This window comes from Argentina anserina, chromosome 7, assembly GCF_933775445.1.
Source record: "Argentina anserina chromosome 7, drPotAnse1.1, whole genome shotgun sequence".
Classification (NCBI taxonomy): Eukaryota; Viridiplantae; Streptophyta; class Magnoliopsida; order Rosales; family Rosaceae; genus Argentina; species Argentina anserina.
In genome coordinates, this window is record NC_065878.1 from 10,917,779 (window position 1) to 10,934,877 (window position 17,099).

At 38.9% G+C, this 17,099-nt stretch overlaps 2 protein-coding genes across 2 annotated transcripts; one reads left to right on the top strand and one right to left on the bottom strand.

Annotated features, from left to right (window-relative positions):
• Window positions 1–2,000: 2,000 nt before the first annotated feature.
• Window positions 2,001–2,486, bottom strand: LOC126803570 (uncharacterized). The gene has a single exon (XM_050531354.1). The coding sequence runs from the start codon at window positions 2,484–2,486 to the stop codon at window positions 2,001–2,003; it is 486 nt and encodes a 161-aa protein (XP_050387311.1).
• A 2,434-nt stretch (window positions 2,487–4,920) lies between these two features.
• Window positions 4,921–5,565, top strand: LOC126803571 (ethylene-responsive transcription factor 1-like). Its single transcript, XM_050531356.1, has one exon. It carries the CDS (start codon window positions 4,921–4,923, stop codon window positions 5,563–5,565), a length of 645 nt encoding a protein of 214 aa, XP_050387313.1.
• Window positions 5,566–17,099: the final 11,534 nt, after the last annotated feature.

A 17,099-nucleotide genomic window follows, 5' to 3' on the forward strand; every position in this document is an offset into this window, starting at 1 on the left:
AGGGGAAGGCAGATTGAGAAGAATATGGAAGTTTTATGTTGGCTTTGCTTTGAGACTCAGCTAATTAGAGACAAATTTCAAGAAATGCAAACACACGCTCTTAGATATTAATTAATAAGTCAACTTGTGCTGAGAATCTGCGTAATATCTGGTAGTTCTTTCAACATGAACCTTGTTCTTAAATTGATCGATTAGTAAAATCTTTGTACCTTCAGTATCAAGAATCTAGGGCCAATTTTTAACAAGACCAATTACCAAAGATAAGCTGTACATGATTAACTTAATCATTACCTGAGAATTATTATATTTCTTTCCAAATGGTATGCATATACAGTATTAAGATCTCCCTCTGCAATTTTATCATTTGTTTACTGTACGTGCGTAACCCTATATATGTGGCATGGTCTCTCTACCCAAGATTTTAATCATGTGCCCTCATCTAGCTAGATCTGATCTTAACAATTACATTATTTAGTTAAACTTCTTAGCTCCTTTATAATTTGGGTTTGTACATCACAATGTTTTATGTGAATGGTAAATCTATGGTACAACCATACAGTCATTTACAACTAATTGAACAAAATTATCACATTCATAATAATTTAATTGAATTAAATTATGAGATTAACACTAAAATTATCAGATTCATTTTACACATTTATGTATTATTGAACAAATTTATCATATTTACAACAATTGGTTTAAAAAATTGTAATTATTCTAATTGAAGTAATTACTTATAATTAACTATAATTACTTAAACAATCATTCATTTACCACAATAACGATAAATTTATTGTCATAATTATAAATATGAGTATCATGTATGTACAAGTGGGTACCTAAGAAATTTCCTTAAAGAAATATCAATCTGAAATTTATAGGGAAATCTAGCCCGAGCCTGTATAAACCTTTTTTTATTTAGGATATCAGTACATGACAACTTAGTTTGAATCGGCTTGTATTGTTGAACAAACAGATATATATCAATAAGTTCTTAGTTTGAATCGGCCTGTAGTTATCTCGTAAGCATGCATTGACAACTGATTCTATCATGTCTCATTGAGATGAAGAGTTATACAACTTCGATCAACAAGCTAGTTGATATGCGTACTGATTAGATTAGATCAATACTGGCCATTAATTATGATTTGAGAGGTCCCGGGCTAGCTATTTATTTCATAAGAAATTATTTCATTTGATGCCAACACAACATACGAAATACAACAGGCAAGATTACGTAGGTGTTCAGTGCTCACCTTATTCCAACCCCACGTCAAGTCAAATGTAACTTATAACAATTTTTCATGATTCTACCAAATATGCCTGGCATATGGCAATAAAGAAGTGAATTTGAAAAACTACGTATATATATAATAATAAACACGAGTAACATGAATAGCATATGTTATACAAGCTTTTGAAAACATCGCACATGTGTATTGTACCATTGTACGTATCTGTTAAAGCATAAAAACTTAACTTAAAAAGCAATAAATCTACCAGAAAACAAAAAACAGTGCAAGAAAATTGATCGAATTCTTAATCATAATTAACAAAACGTAATTAACATTGATAAATTAATGTCATTGTGGACTGAATTCGAAACACGGTACGGTGGTATTTTATTTTCTCAATACTGTACATTTGAAATAAACCCTAGGTCTTGACTTTCACTACCCAAAATCTAATTTTAAATCAAAACCACAATTCCAAAAAATCTGAACACAAATCCGCAACAATCAAGCCACTCCACAATTCAAAAGTAGAGAGAGAGAGAGAGAGAGAGAGAGAGAGAGAGAGAGAGAGAGAGAGGAGGCATGAAACACTTCTTTTTATAGCATTCGTCAAAATTTGGGTCAAGCAGTGCTTTTTCATGTAACTGTGCTGATGCTTTAATCTGTATAACAAACATAGTATGCGATTTTAATGTGTTTACAAATGTAGTATGTTTTTTTATACAAAAAGAAATTACATTAACTCAAACGGAAACATCTCAGTCATCCGACATTTACAATGTAAAAAAAAAACGCATTACACGCCTCATTTGGAACAAAATCGTTCCAAATTACATCATTAGTACAACTATGGCCTACACTAGCAATAGCATTGGCCACAAAGTTTGCATCTCTTAGAACATGCTTAAACACAACCACCTCAAAATTATTTGCAATGGTTTTGATATCTTGGATTAGACTACGTAATTTCCAAGGGAACTTGACATTCCCATTTACAGCCCCAATCACCAACTTTGAATCACCCTCCACTTCAATGTGTCTGAATCCTCTATCTCTTGCCAACAAAAGGCTATATCTGAGGGCTAAGGCTTCAGCCACCGGAACAGAAGCATCTCCTATCTTTCTTGCTGCTGTGAATAATGTTCTTGAGTTGTGGTCTCTGAATACAAAACCACTAGTAGTAGAGTTATTAATAACTGAACCATCAAAATTGATTTTAACATTGCCGGTATCAGGTGGACTCCACATGATTATGGAATAAGTGTTTTGAATATCCAACCTGCTACAAGCAAAATTACTGCTTTGCAAAAAAAGTTTATACCATTAAGATAAGTAATAGAAGGGGTAACAACCCCAATTGGGCTCATTATTTTGTCATTGAAAATAAACTTCATTTCTTGCTTTCCAAATCTGCCGACAAGTAGTAATAATTTTTCTACTGATGCTTTTATGTACTCCGCCAACAAATCTCTTTTAACAAATGTAGTCTGTTACAATTATGTAATTTTCTACTGAAAACGCTTGATGTCGCTTTCCCATCTCCTAAGTTATTCTAGTATGTAATGCCACGTCAAAACTTAGTAATGGATCATCTATCTTAATTAATCTCAGCTATAAACTAATCAGATAATATATATATATATAATCTCCATGTGATTAGCACTCTCAAGTTAAGACAAATGATGGACAGTTGCGACTGATGTGGAACTTGTGGCCTTATTAGGTTAAAAACGTCATCTTGGAATAATGGAATTCAACATACCACGCTCTCCGAATCTAAAAATCAGATATAATTTGACTAGTTTAACAACTAACACTGAATTAATTATTTAATTTGTTGCTTAATTTACTAGCATTACAACACATGCATAGATCAGAGCGTAAACAAAAACTTCACCTCGAGCGGCGACGGTACATGGTGGTTCTCGGGTGTTGAGTTCACTGACCCGGCCAGTAGCTTGATCGGGGAAGCGAGTTTGTGATCGATGCGTAACAAATGGTCTAGTTATTTTTTTTCGTTTCTTAATTTTGGTGGCTGGATAGATTGATTTCATACTCCTGGATACATGCATAGATGGATGTACATTTCCTTTTATTGGGTTGTTGATTTGTTAGGTTGTTGGATACTTGGATTGATATTCTTTGATGATACGAGCATTGTTATGGCCTGTGGGTCGATAATAGACATGCATATATTAGTCAATGGCATCATCGTCATTGCCTGATCTTTTAGCGTTCTTATAAGCGTGTTGTACGTGTTTGCAGATATCGGCAATGCGTGAGTTTGAGACACAGATGGAGTTGAGACTAAAATCAGACTTAGCTATAGGCATGCCTTTATGAGACGATTTACGCTGGTGTCAAGTAATGAAGATAGGTTGGTGTTTACGTACTCTTATATAATGGTTAATTTTAGAAGGATTTTGAAATTCTGATTGAAAAAAAAAAATTATGATTTGGTTGACTCTTTAGTCATCAAATTTTTGAAAACTTCACTTTGGTTATCCAATTATACTTACTCCTATGTTAAATTAGATGACTATCTTTTTTATTAATTGAACATTAAATCTTAAACGTAGGGTCATATATGTCACTCAAATTACAAAAATAAAATAAACTATTGTGTTAGAGAAGAAGAAGAAATTATCGTTTGATTGCTTTGATATCCGAATTACTATTGAGTTAACAAAAAATAAGGTGAAAATAAGCGAATGACCAATGTGATATACGAGTAGTATAGTTGGATGACAAAGTGAAGTTTTCAAAAATTTGATCACCAAAGTGTCAAGCGAAACATATTTCCATGACCAAAATGATCCTTCTTCCAAAAAAAATTATATGTGTTTAAATAGTAGAGGTAAAAACGCCCTTTCTTGTCCGCCATTTCGTTGATTTACTATTCAAGCATTTGTGATAACCAACTTGGCATCTACCTTGTATTAATGCTTTTCTTTTATAAAGTACCTAGGTAGTTTTTTTTTTCAATAGATAGTACCATATATTATGTTTTTTTACGATGCGAAGTCTTGTATTAATGGATATCGTATGAAACAACATGAATATTAAGTTAGTATTAGAGTTTTACTTCGGTATTGGTGAAATCCACACTTCCCAATATTGTTTTAACCATACTCTTTTCGTTTTTGGCTAAAGATTTTGTGAAAAGAGAAATGACATAATACCAGAGAAAATTTTTCTAAAAGGCGAAATAATTATTAAGTGTCATAAAATAAGAAATGTAGATGGTCTTTCTTTAGAGGCCAAACCGATTTATAAAATATTGGCGAGCCTCGAGTGATTTCACAGCGATGCCTATGTTGATAAGGTAATTGAGGACGCTAGAATATCTCTATGGGAATGGGATCATTGCTTGTTTTATGTCGTATTAGTATTCACGAATACGTACATTAGACACACATGTGTGGCCATCTGTTGAGAACTTGAGAAAAACTATAAAATGTTTTACAACACGTGCCTCGAAGCGTATAGAGCAACGAGCCCATGAAGGTTCGATGCAACTACGTACGGCAACGAGCACCTCTATATAAACCATATACATTTCATTTACACTCCCTCAAATACTTCATTTCCTGCAAACCAATACAAACCCTTATCATCAAGCTCTTCAAGAACTGGAGTGCTCATATATATTGTATCGTTGTTTGTGAAGGTAGGAATTAACATGTACGGACAGACAACCCTAGAGTCAGTAGATTCCGATGTGGCTCTTCTTGAATCTATTCGCCAACACCTCCTTGGTGATCATATGGAGCCTCCGGCAGCCCTCTTCGGCAGCTACGTAGACGACATGATCCCCTTGTTATTCTCCAGTTCTACTACTGCTTCAGCATGCTTGACTGGGCTTTTTACCATGGAGAACTGGTGGGAATCGGATATAAAATCCGAGGGCAATGAATCTGAAGCTGTGAGCACCCCAGGGGAGGACGAGGTTAAACTGAGGGAGCAAACTCAGGTTGCGGCGGTTGCGCGTGAGGTGCGGGCACCCAGGGTGGAGAGGCATTACAGGGGAGTGAGAAGGAGGCCGTGGGGGAAGTACGCGGCGGAGATAAGAGATCCAGCGAAGAATGGCGCGAGAGTTTGGCTTGGGACTTATGAGACTCCCGAGGACGCAGGGCTGGCTTATGACCGAGCTGCTTTTAAGCTTCGGGGCTGTAAAGCGAAGCTCAACTTTCCTCACTTGATTGGCTCGAACAACGTTGAGCCGGTTAGGGTTACCCCGAAACGGCGGCGATCGCCGGAAGAGTCCTCTACGTTGACCTCGTCTGCATCAGAGGACAACGACTCTCCCACGGCAAAGAGAATATAGAGCATTATGGTGTTAATGAATAATTAACCAACACCGAGAACACCATATAGACGAGCAAATGTGAAAATGGATTCTTTGTTTAAGCGATCGAGTTCAACAGGCCGGTCATACCGGCCCTGTATTGCTTTTCCTCGGTTCTTGTAATTGCCATTAACCGTGAGCATTTTCTTTCTGTTGATAGTAAAAGGAGGAAAATAAGGCTTCAACTGAAGCAAATCTTCTCTGAGCGATAGAGGAGTACTAGTCTAGCGATGGTGTTAAGAAATTAACGTGGTCATGCATCCTAGCTTGATAGTTGATACTTGTAATTCTGTTTATAATATGATAAATTTGGAGGTACTTCTGTTGTGTTTTCTTTTCTTATCTGTCTTTGCCAATTTTTCCACGTTGTTCTAATTGGACCAGAATTGTTTCTGCACCTTTCTTTTCAAAGAACGCAATTGATTTCATATTTTCGTTGGGATCCTGAACTGACATCAATCCTAAAATCTTTTACCTTATTTTAGAAATCATACTACAGAAAGAAATTGAGGTATTGAAAGAATAACGGTTCAAAAGAGGTTGGGAGTAATGGAATGCATGTGATGGCATATGAAACCAAATAAACGTAGAAAGAAAATTGGAACAATATTCACAAACAATTAAAACCTTCAATTAGATATCCACTTGAATACTCGTCGATGTTGCCCGAGAAGAAAGATCTTTTTAATTACTATAGACTTGAACAATACTCTGGAGTTAGTTCTAACCTAAATTTAATCGACTTTTTTTTACTGTATCTATCTTTGCTCGATCTTACTTATAACAGGTTGAAGCCTAGCTTAAAACGATTTGACACCACAACTAAATGGAGCAAAAGCCACATTTGATATTATTAAAAAAAAAGCCACATTTGATTGTTCGTGAAGTGTAGCTAATAGAGGTGTGGCTAGATGTCACATTTGACATTAAATGTGGCTTTTCTTCAATATATAGGGACATGTATTGTTCATGGATCCTGTTCAGCACGAAAAAACCCATAATTTCCCCTCCCAAGCGGCCGACTTTGGGCTGCCGGATCTCCGGCCACCATAGAGCGACACACCGGTCCCGTTTCAAAGGTTGTTGCGTCCCCTGTCGGTTGGTGGCAGTGCTACCCACCATCTCGCCGCCGTTTGGGAGCGGTGAAACCCAGAAGTTCCCCGAAAAGTGCACATTTCGCCGAACTTCACCTCGCCGGATCTCCCTCCTCCGGCCACTAATCGGTGAGATTCTTGTCTCATTTTGAAGGTCTCCTTCCATACTACAAAACCTCCAAAAGATTTAACCCAAATCATTTTGTGCTAGGAGAATCCAAGAAAAGAAATCATAGGTTTTAAATTGGGGCTTTTCAGTTTTTGTTAAATTGAAGTGTTTATGCTCGGAATTGGACTTTTTGGTGAACTAGAAAGTTGTTAGGAATGTCATTTAGATTGTGGTGGTGGTCGGAAAACGGTGGCGGCGCAAGAACAATAAAACATGAACAATAATTTTATAAATACATAACAACACTGTTGAGTAAATATATATTTTTTTCATTATTTGAAAAAATATTTCCTATTTTTGGGTGATTTAATATATTACAACACTAATTTTGAACTTGTATTATTCTTGTTAGTGTAATAACTCATTAAATACATAACCACACTACCAATATAAAGCTAATAATTCTTTTAGTATATAAGTAAAGTTGTAATTAAACAATAATATAGAAATTAAAATATATGTAATATATTAAAATATATTAAATGACTATATTGTAAACATTTATAAATTATATCAATTTAGTATGTCACAATATAGCCATAGGGCTACAAATAGCACTATGGCCTGGAGATAACCTTATATATGGATTGACGCCCATATTTTATTACAAAACAATCAAGTAATTTCCTTTGGATTGTGAAATGAAACTGGCTAGGCTGGCCCCGGCCGGAACCGAAGCACTTGTAGCAAGATTCTTTTGTATTCCAAATCCTAGTACACCATGGCCCTTCTATTAGCTATTTAAATGCATCTTTATCATCATCTTTGGTCAGCCCTTGTTATGAAGACTATTCATCAAACTAGTTCACGTACAGAATCGAAACAAGAAGCGTCTATAAATCTGAATCCAGGTCCACTCTTTCGCTTTGGGTCTTCTGCAGGCAGTTGCAAGTTTGCAACTAGGGACTCATCAGTGTGAACATAGTTCACGTACAAATTCTCATTCTGAATGGTCCATGCCACCGCTTCATATACAAGTATATATTCAAATCACTACCAGTTCCCTTGTTTTCACCATGGTCAATACTGGAGAAGATTATGTAATTAAATTCAAGCACGTACGTCCGTACAACCTAAAGGGTTGGTTTTGACCTCTGACTTTTGAATACTTCTCCAGCTAACTGAACTGAAGGTCAAACTCGGTTCCCATTGCTTCATTTGGTATACTTACTTTTCAAGAAAGACTGAAAGTTGGTACATAGACTGCCCTAGCTACTGGCATGGTAACATCGTAATGTAAACTCTTTTCTTTTAATTATACAGTATACAAAAATAAAAAACGTGACACAAATCAATTCTTGTGAATTCAAATCCTATATTCTGAAAGAGAAAGTAAATTAAACTTATATTTTGGTGCTTCATACTTCGATTGAGGAATTTATAGCCCAGTAACGAGAAAATCGTAAGTGCAGTAACATAAATAAAAAAAAGAACTTAAAAAAAGTTGGTGAGTTTTAGGGTTTAAAAAAATGATGGTTTATGTCCGACGATGCATCCATTAACTTTGTCGTTTGACGGGAGTTAAGGTGGGTCAATCGGTGGCCTAGCATGGGTGCTTGATGGTGGTGGATCGGGAGCGGCCGATGGTTACGGGTGTGGTTTTCTTGTTTGGTTTGCATCAACGTTTTGCATGACAACGATATGGTTGTCGTCGACCCTAAGGGTGCTGATCTACATGGCGGGCTGAGATGATGCTGATGGGTGGATCTTCGATGGGGAAACACTGGGCATCGGTTTTTTATCTTGGTACGTTTTATGGGTTGGATCTAATGCCTCTGTCGTCTGGTTGTTTTTATTGCAGGTGGTTGTCTAGTGTGTTATGGAATTGGGTAATTCTTTCTGGCAGCAGCATCGATGGCTTTGTTGATAAGGTGACATTGCTATGGTTGGATGGAGGGTGGTTGGTCGGTCGGATTGGGGCCGTTTATCTTTTCTGATCTTTGCGAGACCCTTGGGCTCATTTGGGCCTAGGCATGGGTGGTGGGCTTGGGTCTTTTGGTCCAAGTTTGTTTAGGTCCTAGTTTTAGGTTTTTATTTTTATTTTTGTAGTTTTTGGTGTTTTTTCTCGTCCCTCCTCCTTGAACGAGGGTTTAGGATGTTGGTAGATAAGGTTTGGTCGTCTCGTTAAGTGCACATGTTTACAATGCATATCATTTTCAAAGATTATTTAAAAGTCGGTTCCTTTTAGGTGTTAATGTAATGATGAGGTTGTCTATGTAAATATGTCAGAAGTTTTAATATGTGATGATATTTGAGCAGTTCTTTTCTTGAGATTGGCGCAAGTATGTTATCGACTATTTCTGGAATCGGATTTGATTGATTCATAATTGGGTATTTTTGACTCATATTTATTACTTCTTGCGATAGTTATGTAACTACCAGTGTGAAAAATCTTGTTCCATCACCTAGTGTTCCATTTGTTGTAATCTTTTTTAGGTGAAATATAGATATAAATTTAAATCAAAAGCAACATGAATACCACAAGAACTATAGCCAACATTGATTTATTCATTCCTTATCTGTAAAACAAATGAATACTATTCTGTATAGTATATACAAATATCAAGAACACGTGTGACTTAACAACGTGTTGTATTAAAATGCATATTCTTTTAATGTTGGGAGTATAATGCATGCACAAGACATTATGGTCAAAAGACGTCCTCGTGCATGAATTGAAGAGTATACAAATAAATTTTATTTTCCAGTTAAGAATCAAAAACAAAAGTTTTGATTTGATTTGTATCGAAAAAAAATTTTTTGATTAACGGTGATGACTAGTGCATGGCAAATTATTAACTTGCATGGACATAGATCAATGTGCACAAAAAGATTCCTGACCACTGTTAGTCCGCCCATACTCTTCAGTCTTTAGGAACTCTTCGCCACAACAACACAAGGAACCCGAGAGGAAGCTCGCCGGCTGCCTAGCTCACATGGTCGACGGCTTTGCATGCCGACGATTTTTATTTCTCCCTGACTGCTAATAAAACGAGGTAAATTAATTTGTTTAATTGGAGAAGAGAAAAATTGGTTGTTGTGTATTCCGATCTTTTGTGCTTATTCCCAGACAACCACAGAGCCGGTACTTCGAGTAAACACTACTCAATGAAATAAGCAATTCAAGAAATTATCAACAATATATAACCAAAAGAAATCACATTATGGGTCATCATCATATTTTAAGCTGCTGTATCATATGAGATAATAATTGCATTGAAACAAAATATGAGGAATCTATGATGTGGTAAAAGATGTACAAAATGTCACGAGCTTACTCTTTTGTTATGCTACTGGTGCGGCCTTAGCAACTCCCTTATACTAAGTCAGGCTTACTCGTGTAATACTTGGCTAGAACAATTGAAAGACAAAGAGAATGTCGCTAAAAAGAACTTGTATTGAACAAAGAAAGATTACAATAGTGTTTACAAGTATGCTTGAAGACAACTTACTTGATGCCTCAAATGTGAATGATGTCTTGCTATTTATAGGCTTCCCCATCAATACTTTTAGAGAATGCTATGACTATTTACGTGTGTAGATGACTTTAGAGAATTTTATACAAGTCTACACAAAGCTAAGAGTTACCTTGAGTATTTTAGAGACTTCCGGAGTGGTCTTGTTCCCTTGGCCTCTCTATGATTCTAGAGAAATCTGGAGATGTCCTCCACATTCTTCCGGAGACTTCCAATGCCAAAGCCTTCTATGAACTTCCAAAGAGTTCTAAAGAGTTCCGCTATTTTCCGGATCCGCCTAGAATGCTCAAGTGTCTTATGTAACCTTCCTTGAGCTATGATTGCTTCAAAAATGCTCAATGTAAAAATGGCTAAGTTTGGCGGGATGTGATATTCTCCCCCACCTATGCCCGCGATGCCCTAATCACGCCTTGCTCCTCGTATCGTTGGAGTTTTGTCATTGAACTGCCAAAGCGTATCCACAAACTCCTAGCTTGTTTCTATATCGAGTTGGCCTCTCCACTTGATGATGTACTCTTTGTAACTTGGCACGCCTCGACGTCAAATGACCCGATCTGCGAGTACTTCATCGACTTCCTTGTTGAAACTGGTGATGACCGTTGTAGGTGCCCGATGCGATATCCCCCTTGATGGGTCTTCCTCGTCCTCAGTGTAGGGCTTCAACATACTCACATGGAAGACCGGATGTATCTTTAACTTGGGCGGGAGGTTGAGCTTGTATGAAACTTTGCCTACGCGCTTGATTACCTCAAACTGCCCTTCGTACCTTCGGATCAAGCTCTTGTGCACCTTCCTAAAGGCCTTGAACTGTTGTGGCAAGAGTTTCACAAGTACAAGGTCGCCTTCCTTGAACACGACATGCCTCGTATTTTTGTCTGCCCACTTCTTCACCCTCTTGGCAGCCTTGTGCAACGCCGCTCGAGCTAACTCCATTTGCTTATGCCATGACTTGGCGACTTGAACGCGGCTGGACTCTTCCCTTCATAGCGAGTGGCAAGGGATATATGTGTTGTAGGTTGATGTCCCAACACGATCTCAAAAGGACTTTTGTTGGTGGCCTCGCTTTGTTGCAGGTTGTAGGAAAACTGCGCCACGTCTAGAAGCTTGGCCCAATCCATTTGATTAGCACTCACGTAGTGCCGTAGATTTAGCTCTAAGAGAGCATTGACGCGCTCAATCTGACCGTCGCTTTGTGGATGGAAGATTGTTGAAAAGTTCAAATTCGTCCCAGCATCTTGAACAAGTCCGTCCAAAATCTCCCTGTGAAGCACGGGTCTCTATCGCTAACAATATTTCTTAGAACTCCTCAAATCTTGACTACATTGCGTAGGAATAGCCTTGTTTCCTCCTCCGTGGTGCAGTCGGCTGATGCGGCCATGAAGGTTGCATACTTGCTAAATTGGTCCACTACCACTATAATTCTCCAAACTCCTCGGACTTCGGCAGGCAAGTGATGAATTCCGTAGAGACACTCGCCCATGGTCTCTCGGAAATGAGCAAGGGGTCTAGCAAGCCCCCTGACTGCTGTTGGACTACTTTGTCTTGCTGGCCTACTAGACACGTCTGCACATACTCTTCGACCTCGTCCTGCATTCTAGGCCAATAATACATGGATTTTAACAAAGCAAGTGTGCGCTTCATACCTAGATGGTCGGCCCATTTGGAATCATGACATTCCATGATAAGCTCTTTCTGTAAGCTTCCTCACTTCGGTACATAGAGGCGGCGACCTTTGGTATAGAGAAGTTCTCCCTCTAACCAAAACTTCTGTGTTTTCCCTTCCGTGACTAAGGCAATGAGGCTCTCCGCCTGAGGATCAGCCTTGAGTCCCTCCTCAATCTTGCTTAGCCGCAGGCTAGTGACTTGTGAAATGCTTGCAAACTCCGCCTTGCGGCTTAGTGCATCCGCTACCACGTTCGCCTTCCTGGACTTGTACTCCATGGTGTAGTCAAACTCCGCCAAGAAGTCTTGCCACCTTGCTTGCTTTGGACTTAGTTTCTTTTGAGTTTGGAAGTAGCTTGTTGCTACATTGTCAGTCATGATCACAAATTTTTTCCCAAGCAGGTAATGTCGCGACACTCGAAGGCAATGGATGATAGCACACATCTCCTTCTCTTGCACGGTGTAGCGTTGTTCCGTGTCATTGAGCTTCCGACTCTTATAAGTAGTTGGATGCCTTTCTTGCATGAGAACTCTGCCAATAGAAAAGTCGCAGGCATCGGTGTGCATCTCATATGGCTTGGCATGGTCGGGTAGGCTAAGCACGGGCTCCTCCCTAATGGGGCGCGCGAGCGTCACACAATTAACCCTGAAAAATATCATCGTTAGTATAGAATAAACATGGATCATTCAGTCTGGGAAATTGAAGGTAACTCTAAACTTTTAATGTTAACAAATAATGGGGGATTGAGATTGATTATTAACTATTAAAATAAAACCTAAATTAGTATTTACATGATCGACTTCTCTTTATCAAACTAAACCAAATTCACCAATGCACCACATAATTACAAGTTTGGTTCTATCATGCATTCTAATTCATCTGATTACATACTTTTAGACACCAATATAATTAGAGCCTTAGGGGAATATCTAATCATGTAAGATTTCTATTGATGTTTAGGTTGACTTAGGGCCTAATCTAAATTGCATGCAATCAAGTTTAACAACTGTTAGGGTAGAAATCAAACAAGATTACATTTAAGCACCAAATCTTTGTTTGAGACATGTTTCACGATGACGTCACTCACCATGTGATACATGTAAATTTCCAGAATTTCCCACTTTAATTAACACAAACCGAACATACTTAGGGCATTATTCGATTTGTGTCAATATGGATGATGATGATGATAACACTCAAATACAATCTTAGGGACTGCATTCAAGAACTAAATTCGTATGCACATATCTGAAAATTTCCTAAGAGCAAACCCAATGATTCAAGGCAAAGATCCTAAAAAAAAAAGAAAAAGGACTTATAGAGTAGAATATAACAATAGAAATACAAACTTCACTAATTATAAGAACATAGATTCGACATAGTCTCAAAAACATATCAAATACAATCTGAAAATTCTAAAACAAATAAAAAATCAATAATTCCACATAAACAACAACTTACAATCTTCATAGACAAATAATTGTAGATTAACACAAATAAACGAAGCCACAAAGATGAGTTGCGAGAATCACACGTTGTAGGAATCTTAGAGGTACGGCTGTAGTATGTGAAACTCGGTGGAGATAATGATGGTTTTGGGGTGGACGGCTTTGCTGATTTGTGAGGGAAGTTTATGGTGGTGTTTTGGTAGGGTTTTGTCACATGAATGCTAAGGAGAAGTGATAATGTTTCTTTGTGAATGATGTGCTATTTATAGAAGAGTTTTGGCTCCTTGAATATTATAGCTTGTACTTTTTCTCCTCAATTTCTTTCACTTATTTTTGTTATTGGTGGGTGCAATCTCCTTTGATAAATTCCTTATTTTTCTCCTTTTTAGGTGTCTCATTCTTTCTCTTTTTGCATTATCTCTTTTTATTCTTTTTATTTTTCTTTCTCCTCAATTGATTTCACTTATTTTTGTCATTGGTGGGTGCAATCTCCTTTGATAAATTCCTTATTTTTCTCATTTTTAGGTGTCTCCTTCTTTCTCTCTTGCATTATCTCTTTTTATTCTCTTTCTTTTTCTTTCACTTATTTTTGTCATTAGTGGGTGCAATCTCCTTTGATAAATTCATTTTTTTTCTCCTTTTTAGGTGTATCATTCTTTCTTTATTTTCCTCCTTTGCTTCTTTTCCTCTATTTTTTTTCTTCATTCTAGTTACACAATCTCATCTTTAAAATCTGAAAATAATAAAAGATAAGAATAAAGACAAGTATTTTACGGAGTAGGAAAGTACGATTAGGAAAGTTACAGAATAAGAGTTTCAGTTCAAGTAATATTTTCCCAAATTGTACGTTTCCTAGTCTAAAAAGAATTCCTAATGCAAGTAAGATTCTCAATATATCACAAATGTTATAGAAATGCCGATTAATAAAGACTCCTAATTTAACTAGGTTTCCTAGTTACACAAGGAATCCTACTCTAAATAGAACTCTCGACAATTTATGTGTTTTCAACTTGTTTTAACACCAATATACAACTAACGCCACTAGAGATAATACAATAATAAGAGCTAAGCAAAGTACAACTAGAGATAAAAACATGTTAAAAACGTCGCACAAAGTGCTTCTTGGCACTCCGATGTCCACTCCCGTGCATTGTTCTTCTTGAGAAGGTCGGTTAATGGTGCAGCTCTCGCCGAGTATCGCTTGATAAAGTGGCGGTAATAGTTAACTAGCTCAAGAAAAGATCTTAACTCATGTACATTGGTGGGTGGCTCCCATTCTTCGATGGAATGCACCTTGCAATCCTCCATCATAAGCTTGTCGTCCTTGATCTTGTGCCCCAAGAACGACACCTCCGGCTTGGCAAAAGAATATTTCTCCATCTTGATGTATAGCTGGTTTTTCCTCAATACCTTAATCACTTCCCGCAAGTGCTCTACATGCTCCTGCAAGGTCTTTTTATACACCATTATGTCGTCCAAGTGGATGACCACAAACCGATCGAGGTAGGGGTGGAATAATTTGTTCATCAAGGTGCAAAATGTCACCGGTGCATTAGATAGACCAAAAAGCATAACTAGAAATTCAGAAGAACCGTACCTTGTGATGCATGCGGTTTTTGGCTCATCTCCTTCCGCAATGCGCACTTGGTAGTATCCCGATCGAAGGTCTAACTTTGAGAAGTAGCGTGCATGGCCCAACTGATCAAATAAATCGGAAATAAGAGGAATATGGTATTGTTCTTTACTGTGATCTTGTTGAGCGCCCTATAGTCAATGCACATATGTAGAGATCTGTCCTTCTTCTTTTGGAATAAGACCGGGGCACCAAATTGGGCTTTCGAATGTCTAATGAACCCTGTGTCCAAAAGCTCCTTCAATAGCCTCCTTATCTCTGCTAACTCTGGAGACGCCATGCGGTATGCGCCCATGGCGGGTGGTTTGGTCCCTGGTTCTAACTCGATTTCATGGTCGATCTCTCTCCTTGGGGGTAGTCTCTTGGGCAGCTCCGCAGGTGAAACATCCTTGAACTCCTCAAGAACTGCTGCTACCTCCTTGGGCATGGCATCTTGCGGTTTTGGCTCCTCATCATCAAATTCACTAAGGATGGCCAAGTAGCTCTCCTCTTCCCTCTTGATGCCTTTCTTGAATTGCAATTCCGACAACACCTTGATGTCTTGCTTTGCTCCTTGAGTTGTTGGCACCACGCACGATCTCTCACCATCCATGATGCACAAGCTGTTGGCAAACGACACCGGAAATGCCTTGACTTGGTTATGAAATTCCAACCCCAAGACTACCTTGTAGTCATCCATCGGTACTATCGAGAAGTCTAGGCTCACACACCAAGCTCTCGCGCTTGTCATAACTCCTCGAGCTACTCCTTGTATGGGGCGGGCAAGTGAGTTAACCGCCTTGATGGTGCCTCCTCCATTAGTAGCCTTGAGTTCTAGCTTGCGGGTCTCCTTATTGGAAATGAAGTTGTGGGTGGTCCCCGTGTCGAGCATCGCCGTTGTTGGCTTCCCACCTATGGTGATATCCGTGAAGAGTAAACCTTTGGCTTGAACCTTGGGTGTAGAGCTGATTGCATTGAACACCTGCATAGACTCCAAGTGTGCACCTTTATTGCCACCCTCGGCTTCACTCCCACCTCGATAACTTCCTAAGAGTGCGCTTAGAGCTCTCCTTTGTGGGCATGTCTAGCCCAATGCGGACCATCGCATAGGAAGCACATGTTGTCATTAGGCTTGTCCGAGCTCCTCATGTCCCTTGACTTGTCTTTATCCTTGAATCTTGCCGAGTAGCTCCCGGCAGGGCTCCTCCTTGCGTTGGCTTTTGTCTCCCCCACTTTTGGCATAGCTGCTCTTCTTTTCCTTTGGCTTGGTGGACTCCCTTGAACTTGAGAAATCAACTATGCCCTCGACCACGGCTATGGCGGTGGCAAGGTCTTGCACTCCTCGTCGCCTTAGTTCCGTCTTGGCCCATGATTGGAGACCATCCATGAAGTTTAAAAGAGCATCCTTATCGGACAAGACGGGGATCTCAAGCACCAAGTTGGTGAAATATCTAATGTAATCACAAATAGGCCCATGTGCTTTAGCCTTCGCAAGCGAGCTCTTACCTCATCCTCGACATTCTCGGGATAAAATTGCTTCTTAAGCTCTTTAACAAAGTTATCAAAGGTAGAGATGGTGCACGTACTTATTTCGATATCTCTTCGCCTTCTCCATCACCATAGCATGGCGGTGTCGGTGAGATATAGAGCCGCGGTCTTTATCTTGTCATCCTCCTCTATGATGTCTACGGCCGCAAAGTATTGATCTAGCCCCCATATGAAGTTGTTTACTTCTCGAGCGTTGTGCATCCCTCCGAAGCTCTTTAGCTTTGGCACCTCGATCCGCTTGGCCTCTACGGTGTTCCTGGTGCTAGCCCCGGTGGCTAGTGCGGACTTTCATAGGGCAAGGTCTGCTCGCACATCCTCCATGAGTGCATAATCTGCCTACATCTCCTCCATGAGTGCATAATCTGCCTACATCTCCTCCATGCGTGCAAGCATGCTATTGTGCTCCTTTTCATGAACTTCACGCATTCAGGCAAATTCCCCCATGAACTCCTCGTGAGCCTTGTCTATCCCGCCCTGCAAGGACTCCTCTACCTTGAGCATCA